Source organism: Glossina fuscipes, unplaced genomic scaffold (assembly GCF_014805625.2).
Source record: "Glossina fuscipes isolate IAEA_lab_2018 unplaced genomic scaffold, Yale_Gfus_2 2, whole genome shotgun sequence".
Classification (NCBI taxonomy): domain Eukaryota; kingdom Metazoa; phylum Arthropoda; class Insecta; order Diptera; family Glossinidae; genus Glossina; species Glossina fuscipes.
The window spans coordinates 6,195,416-6,204,291 of record NW_023998416.1 but is presented as its reverse complement, the minus strand read 5'-3'; the positions used below and the strand labels follow the sequence as shown (position 1 = coordinate 6,204,291).

Here is an 8,876-nt window from a genome sequence, read left to right as displayed (position 1 = left end):
GAGACTTGTATGAGGCAAAGAGGTGTAAGGTATTTAAAAATCGGCCTTTCCCAATTATAACTACCCACTTGTTTTAAGAATGCATTCACAAAATGGGTTAAGGTCGGTACTTTTTAAAGGAAGGTATTGTAGTGTTTAATGAAGGAAGTCAGAGAGAGAGAAAGGCTGGAAAGACCGAGGAAAAGCTATTAAAGTAATAATTATTTTTGATAGGTCAGAAGTCAAACATAGTGTTGGTTAAGTATAGTTCCAATGGATTAATGGAACGCTGTGCACCAATTTCATTTATATATTAATGATGACTTATTTTGAAAATGAGATTAATTGCTCATACGATTCTTCTTAGGAAGTCGAAATTATCGAATATCATTGTCTGAAAACGTGAGCGATCACTAATCTTATGTCATATTTATATTCATAATTTTTTTGCTTTCACGTTGATAAGAGATTTGCTAAAATATTCATCGCGTGCTTTACGTATATAAATTCGCACCGCAATGAACTGATAACTTTTGAGAAGAATGAAACTAAGAGACTTATTTCTACAACCTTAGCGTGAATGTATTTGAAAGAAAAAAAAAAAACGTGTTACTTAGTGACTTAGTGATTGAATCTATTTGTGAGATTTTTACGTTTGGCCAGCCCACGCAAGCCTATCAGTTTACTGATAATGCGCCAACACTTCCCGATTGATAACACCTAGGTAAGTAGTGTAAGTTTTCGATTTCCCAGTCAATGCAATGAACTGCTCAGCTACTTCAACGGCTACTCGCACTTGTGCTTCGCTAGTGCTAGCACCCAAATGAGGTGTAGGCACAATTTTGGGATGACTGATAAGTTTTTTAAGTATATCCGATTTGGGCGGTTCCTCAGTGTACACGTCAAAAGCGGCACCATCGCATTGACCCGTTTCTAGAGCTTCCAGAATAGCCTGCTCATTAATGATACCACCACGCGCTACATTTATTATCTTAACACCTTTTTTACATTTTGATAAAGTCTCGAAAGAAATCAGATCTAAAAGATTAAGAGAAGAATTTTTTAATTTTCTGAATTCTAATAAATTTAAAAGAAAAAAAATCTATTTACTTTTTGTAGCCGGTATAAGAGGAGTATGCACAGTAATAAAGTCAGCCAAAGGCCACAAATCATCTAAGGACATTTTCTCGATACCCACCGCTAAGGCCTCTTCTTTACTAAGAATGGGATCGTAACCGATTACCTCAAAATTTAAAAAGTTTATGTAAATTTTTTTAATTTCTCTTTTTTAATACATTGTATAGCTTACCCTCATACCCCAGGCTTTCATGCGTATACCAACTTCACGTCCGATGCGTCCTAAACCCAAGATAGCCAAAGTTTTACCATATAATTCATTGCCAGTGTATAATTTGCGATCCCAGCGGCCCTCTTTCATGCTCTGAGCAGCGTGCACTACTGGACGGGCAAGGTTTCCAATTAGAATGCATGTTAGCTCACAGGCTGATATGGAATTGCCACCGGGTGTGCTGTTATAAAATGATATAAAAAAAAAAATATTGAGCCTAATGGTAAAGATAATCTTTTTTGCTGCCAATTACAATGTCAATATATACAATATAGAATCTATGCCTTATACGAGCTGAATAAATTATTCGTTATTCATTGTCTACATTGTTATCATCTTTTACTTACTTCAAAACAATCACATTATTTTTAGTTGCTGCTGCTACATCTATATTATCTACACCCGCTCCAGCGCGTCCTATCGCCTTGAGGCTGCCTTTACCAGCTTCCAAAACCTGAGCGGTAATTTTTGTATCCGAGCGCACAATGACAGCATCATAATTCTAAATTTGAATACGAATAAAAGAAAATTTAAAAAAAATACTCGCGCACACTTTTACAATCAATTTCAGCAGATCTTCAATTCGGAAGCACGTGTTTGCACACTACGAGGAATTGCTTCTTAATAATTACCTTAACCTCTTTGCAAAGCTCTTCAACGGGCAATTTCAATTTGTATCCAACCTAAATAGTAAGTAAGTAGTTATTAAAATGGTTGTTTCGTGCATGTTTTAAATTTTACATTGATTCCATTATTTTTCAAAAGGACCACACATGCGTTATCAACAGCATCGCAAATCAATACGTTCCTAATATTAACAGGCATTCTTTGCTTTAATAAATGAAAATTTTATTTAAAAGTAGAAAAATGAAATAAGAAAACTGATCCGTTAGATTTATAAAATTGAACTGAATGAAAAATATTGAAAACTAGCAAGTTTCGACTAACCTTATCAACTCTAAGCAAAGCTTCATATCAGAGAAAAACGCTTGTACCTCTCAATTATATCGCACGTTAACTTGAATATATCGCATGCTACTTCTTTTCGTAATCAAGCAATGACAAAATGTATTCAAACTGGAATATTTTTTTATTGCATACTACATATAAAATTACTTGCTCTCTTAATACTTTTGCTTGCTTTTATTTAAAGCACATACTATTGATAAAATATAAACATGAGATCAAAATGGTAAATATATGTACCAAATCAATTGCACAAAATAAAGTGATCAAATTGATATCTCTTAGGAGAAATACCATAGGTATATAATGATTTCAGCAATAAACAGCATACGTATCTTTAATGCGGGAAATTTTATCTTCAGGAATAATCCAAGTTGCCCGTGCACGTTTGCGCTTTTGGTTCTAAGAAAACTTTATTTATTGGATAGGGTCTGTCATATTTTAACTAAAAATAATTTTACTTGACAAGTCAAACCATTTATCGTATCTCTCTATCGTATGTAGGACGTAACACTTTCAATTCTCTTTATCAGTTAGTTGCGAAATGCAGAGCGAATTTAAGACATTGCATCTGATACGAGCTCCAGCAGGAAGGAACGCATCTGTTGCTTGTAAAAACTTATGTGGCACGTAGGGAAGAGATGTTTGTAAATGTCCGCACCTGACGAAGATGCTCTGCCAAATTTCGTTTCGTGGATTAGAGCCGCAAGGAAGACCGTCGATTCGAGACCGATAATGACACATTGTGAATTTATTTGGAGAACAGCCCACATTTAACTACTAGAGTAATTAAAAAGAAATTCGGTATCCACTACTCAACTGCTGCGAAACACATCAAACATTTACAAAATTTAAATCTTTTGCTTTAAATACGACAGAGCTTTATTGCCAATTTTACATTATGCAATACCCGATATTTGTTTTTAGGCTTGACATATCGAATCAAAACGCGTCGCAAATGATGACTTTAGACATGAAAATTATAAAGTTATTATCGTTTTTCTTGTGCAGTTTTTATACCTCCATCAAAATTTTTGCAGCACTCAGAAGAAAGTTTCAGAGACTACATGAAGTATGAATATATATTCTTGATCAGCATCAAATTCTGAATCCGTCTGCGTATTGTCTGTTGCAAACATTCTCCTAGCCGCCAAAAAGGAAGTTATCGATTTTATATTTGGCAGATGGGTATTGAAAATGGATTAAAACGGTCGAAGGATATGCCTATGGTTTTTTTGCGCTTTACTCATAAACTACAGCAAATAAATCTACAAAGATATGGGCGATGCTGCAGTATCTGTTATATCTACAAAAATGGGACCACGCCTACCCAATATTACAGCTAATTTTTGTTTTTCCGAAGCAACCTTCTAAAGTTCCATAATGTATACAGGTTCTTAGCCAATTTCAAGTTGGGAAAGCACCTAAGCATACGCAGCTGTTCGTCTTCCAAAAATGTGGAAAAGAGTTTGAAAGTGGCCAGGTTTACAAAGCCGACCTGCCTATACAACCGAAACTGGAGGCACCTTTGCTTTCTATATCTTTTGCTTGTTGCTCATAAACTACACAATATAAATTTCCACAAAATTATTTTACAAGAATATCAAAAATCCGCCATGCCCACCCAATATTTTCGAATACGCAAATTTATATTTTTCGCTATATCTTTCAAGCTTTCATAGGATAAGGGGTATATGCGCATAAAAGATCGGAATATAATTTTTTTACGTGTGATCATAATTCATAAAAGTATATACGGTATGGCTAGCTTGCTACGGTGAGCACACAAAAAGAATAAAACTTCCATTTTTTATCATCATTACTAACATCTCTGCTATAAGTCGGTTAGGAGAATATCCAAAATCTGAGAACGTAATTGAATTACTTTGCTTTTCTTTCGTTCTCCCTATTTGCATGGTTATGTGAAGAGTTCAACATACATTACTTATTTTTTGTACTTTTTCTTCTTTTAATAAATCAGACAGCATATCAACCGGTTTATTGCTTTTATAACTGCTTATAAATTTACGGTTCCTTCTTCGTTCGTTTGCTTCAATTTATCCCTTAGTAACTGAAGACAGACATTGATATGGTTTTGATCACTTCGGCTATTGTGGTTGTTGTTATTATCATTGGTTTACGCTTAGCAGTCATATTTTTTGTTTTTGCGGTTTATTATATCACATAAATGCTTGGATTGTTCTTTTCAAATTTTTCAAATGTAGATAATATTAGTAACTAATAAAGCCCTACATCATAAATGTCAAGAAATTGTGATTAAATTGATTGAACTGATATGCGTTTAAAGTTTTGTGAAACTCTTATATGCTTTGAATTAAAGAAAGAATTAAAATTTTTGATATAATCAAATAATACAAAACTCTTCATGTAGTGTATCTCATGTATTTTTCTTTTTTATTTATCGGGAAAAAGTAAATGCTACAAAAATTTGTTTTTATTATAATTCATTAAGAAAACGTATATTTAAAGAATTCTTTGTATGGCTTTATATGAATATGTTAGCGAAAGCAATATGAAATCTAATTTTTGTTTACTATGGATCAACGTAAGAAAAACGCCCATTCACTGATAAAAAGTTAAGGCTTCTCGATTAATAACTCCTGGGTAGGTGGTATAAGTTTTTGATTTCCCAGTTAAAGCGATAAATTGTTCGGCGACTTCAACGGCTACACGAACTTGTGCCTCAGTCGTGCTGGCACCCAAATGCGGTGTGGCTACTACTTTAGGGTGATTGATCAGTTTTTTCGCTACATCCGATTTCGGCGGCTCTTCTTGATAAACATCAAAGGCCGCACCACCGCAATGACCCGATTCTAAAGCTTCTAAAACAGCTTTCTCGTCCACAATGCCACCACGGGCCACATTCACTACTTTTACACCGGCTTTACATTTTGACAAACTTTGAGAGGATATTAAATCTTCAAAAAATTATTCCATTATATTAAAAATTTTATATCTTTTTTCGATAATTCTTAAGATTATACCTTTAGTAGCCGGTATTAAAGGAGTATGGACTGTAATGTAATCAGCTAATGGCCAAATTTCTTCTAAACTCAGTTTTTCTATACCCACAGCTTTAGCTTCCTCGACGGTGGTAATGGGATCATAGCCAATAATCTGTAGAAAAAAATTTTATGATCACTTCTTAGGCTCTCAATAAGATTAGGTGTAACTTACTTTCATACCAAATGCCTTCATGCGTATACCAACTTCCCGTCCTATGCGACCTAAACCTAAAATGGCCAATGTTTTTCCATACAACTCGGTGCCCGTGTATAATTTTCTATCCCAACGGCCCTCTTTCATACTTTGTGCAGCTGGTGTTACGGGTCTTGCCAAAGCGCCGATAAGGACGCAAGTTAATTCGCATGCTGAAATTGAATTTCCACCAGGAGTGCTTTAAAATGTAAAGGACGGGTATATAAAAATGATTTATTTATAATTTTAGGGTTAATTGTAATTTACTTACTTTAATACAATGACGTTATTTTTAGTGGCTGCTTGCACATCTATATTATCTACTCCTGCTCCAGCTCGGCCTACTACTTTTAAGCTGCCCTTACCGGCATCTAAAACTTGGGCAGTGATCTTAGTATCCGATCGTACTATAGCTGCGTCATAGTTCTTGAAATTGACAAACAAACTTAAGTCAATTCTTATATAATTCTCTTTTAATAAATTTTACTTACTTTAATTTCTTTACAAAGTTCATCTGCCGGCAATTTTAATTTATATTCCACCTAAAAACGGAAAACGGTACATATATAACAGATTGAATAATTTATTTTTAGAAATTATTATAAATTACATTAATTCCATTTTTCTTTAAAAGATCCACACAAGCGCCGTCAACGGCATCGCAAATCAACACGTTTTTAATATCTACTTTCATGGTGTTTTGTTCAAAATACGTTATTTATTCCGTAACAAGAAACACAACCAAAAGAAATGCAGAACTAACTGGAGCGGATGGGTATAAAACCGAGACTAAACGTTCACGAAGTGTTGCTCCAGAATTTAAGATATTTGAAAGAAAAGAGCTCTCTCATGCAACTTTTTGCCTGTTTCTCTCTCTCTCTCTTTCTCTCGCTCTATCTCTGATTGCGCTACGGAGAAGAAAAAGTCCGTTACATGTATTAAGCGGGTTCAGAATTGAAAAATTAGTCCGCAGAATTTTCTAATCAAAATTATCTATTATTCTCTTAAGTCCTAGATATTTTGCTATGAATTTCCTTTGGATCCAAAAGGATTATGCCCACAGTGCTCGCAAGAATGAGATCATAAAACTGGTTTTACTTCATTAGTAAATTCATAGCTATAAAAGTCGAGATAGACCGTTGGAAAATCGGATCGAATCTTTTGCTCTGCTTGTTAAAATTTAACGACATTTGGGCTCTCTCTCTATCAATTAAATGCTGTTTTAATAAATTTTAATGGATAAAAATGATCGAATTTATGCTCATATAGTTCGTTTTTACGTAAACTCAACTCTTTTTGGGGTAATAAATATCTATTAGCTACATTTGACGTAAAGAAAGACACACACAGAGAGAGAGAGAGAGAGAGAGAGAGAGAGCAAAAATGTACCGATTCTCGTTTTAGTTTAATTTATAAGCACATGTTCAATTTGTAAACTTTCTGCCCAAGATTGTAGATATGCAAAATTCATCTTCCTATTTATTTCATAATGAACAGTTACGCGTATGTTAGACGAAGTGGATGTACCGGATCAAATTTGTGTTGTTCGTCTTTCATTTGATACTGGAGATATAAGGCTGAATGTTGGCATATAGGATTTAAGCTGAAGCTAGAACACTCGCCTAAGACATATTTGAAAACAGGGTAAAAATGATTCGACTAGGCGCGCTGACACGTCCTGAGTTATTGTTATAATTTGCAATTTTTATACATTCCCTGAATACACTCCTTACATTTAAAACTTGCCACACGTACATTGACTTGTTGTCCACTTCAATGTTTTGCCCGTCATTTCTCAGCAAAGTTTGCGTCTTAATTACCATCAATTGCCTAAATGACTGCGTAATCGTGATCATAGTCATGCGATATTTTTTTGTCGGTTTTCTCTCTTATAAGGTGATCTTGTTTTTTGCTTATCAATAGCATTTATTTTATTGTATTTAAGCCGGCAACTTAATGAATATAAGAAATTTTTACATTTGATTTACAATTAAAACGGAACCAAATTCACTCTCTTCCTAGACAACAGCTTATGAAGAATGGTATTGGAAGGAAAGGCAGGATGCATGAAGACAATTTCTGAGCTGAACTGAAGACATCGGTTTGTAGACATGATTTGCGTGATGCACCTTATTACAATCAATATGGCTTTTACTTGCTCGGAAGACTAAAAATGGTTACATAACATATAACATAACAAAGGTTAACAAAATCAATATAAATTAAATTATATCATTTAAATAAATGATAAATGGCAATTTCCAACACAACAATTTTTTATCTAATCAATCTTCTTTGCTATCTGCTTTAATCAATGAAAAAACTTATGTAATTTTTTTTTCTTTTTTTTTTTTTGAATTGTTGGTTGGAGACGGACTAAGCCAATAGATTTGTGTCTTATATGTCCAGATATTATTATTATTATTATTATTTTATTATTTTAATTTTAGACTAATGAATTGAATTCTTAGACTAAAAAAAGAGACATTGAACACAGGCTATCGGCTGTGTTGCTAGATAATAAAATGTCCGCTTATGTAATTTTAAAGTAACTTTCTTATTGTTATTTTTTATAAATTTATGATTTATGTTTACATTGATTTCTTTATTCTTGGTTTCAAAATCATATGTTTTTGTTTAGATATTTCTTTAACGTCATATGGTAGCACAGATACACATTGTTCTCATCACTTGCGTGTTTCTAACCCGAAAGCAAAAATGACGTCTCTTACAGTGACCTAGATTTATTAAGCAAGTGTACAGGTAGAGTTAATTAATATTCGGTCTGTATTGCATTGAAAAATTAACAAAATATTTATATAATATATATGTAATAAGAAAAATGACGACTCTGATATTTGCTTATAATCTTATCAAAATATTGCTTATGCAGACACAAAGTAAATTCATTAATTTGCTTAACATGGCAGCCCTGTCACGTTTGATGTCTTGAAAAAACAAAATATTAGCGCTTATTTTTTAAATTACTCTGTGCATACTGCAGTTAAATTCATAGCGCCCTTTGATTTATTTGTGAAACTGGTTAAAATTTTGAAAAGTCTTAGAATTGTCATTTTTGTATTGTGAAATATTAATGTGATTTTGTGATTTTTTGCGTTACTTAAGAAGGAAAAAACGTGTTTTTGTAATGTCGGGCAGAAATTCCGTAATGGTAGCAATCAAGCTACGTCCTATTCGTAATCAGCCATGCAATTGGCGAGTAGTGCATAATTCCATACAGCTAGTCGATAGCCAAACGGAGCCATACTATTTCGGTAAGTTGCTCCTGTAACATATTAATAAATTAAAATACTTCATCTATTTCAAATTTATACGTTTATTCTTTTATTTATGTATTTTCTCG

General features: G+C 33.4%; 3 protein-coding genes across 4 annotated transcripts in view; 1 reads left to right on the top strand and 2 right to left on the bottom strand.

The window, feature by feature from the left end:
• Window positions 1-536: 536 nt before the first annotated feature.
• On the bottom strand, window positions 537-2,245 carry LOC119633483 (D-3-phosphoglycerate dehydrogenase-like). Its single transcript, XM_038027060.1, has 6 exons — window positions 2,069-2,245; window positions 1,960-2,010; window positions 1,675-1,829; window positions 1,289-1,508; window positions 1,090-1,222; window positions 537-1,017 (listed from the first exon to the last, which is right to left on the bottom strand). The coding sequence occupies exons 1-6, from the start codon at window positions 2,150-2,152 to the stop codon at window positions 662-664; spliced, it is 999 nt and encodes a 332-aa protein (XP_037882988.1). The 5' UTR covers window positions 2,153-2,245; the 3' UTR covers window positions 537-661.
• Window positions 2,246-4,784: 2,539 nt separating this feature from the next.
• Window positions 4,785-6,306, bottom strand: LOC119633493 (D-3-phosphoglycerate dehydrogenase-like). Its single transcript, XM_038027076.1, has 6 exons — window positions 6,123-6,306; window positions 6,004-6,054; window positions 5,784-5,938; window positions 5,492-5,711; window positions 5,299-5,431; window positions 4,785-5,232 (listed from the first exon to the last, which is right to left on the bottom strand). Exons 1-6 carry the CDS (start codon window positions 6,204-6,206, stop codon window positions 4,877-4,879), a joined length of 999 nt encoding a protein of 332 aa, XP_037883004.1. The 5' UTR covers window positions 6,207-6,306; the 3' UTR covers window positions 4,785-4,876.
• Window positions 6,307-8,545: 2,239 nt separating this feature from the next.
• LOC119632782 (centromere-associated protein E) overlaps window positions 8,546-8,876 on the top strand; it is a 31,467-nt gene continuing 31,136 nt past the window's right edge. For both annotated transcript variants that reach the window (XM_038025861.1, XM_038025860.1), the window contains exon 1: window positions 8,546-8,787. In XM_038025861.1, coding sequence (XP_037881789.1) covers window positions 8,661-8,787 — 127 coding nt within the window. In that variant the 5' untranslated portion in view covers window positions 8,546-8,660. The remainder of the gene's footprint in view (window positions 8,788-8,876) is intronic.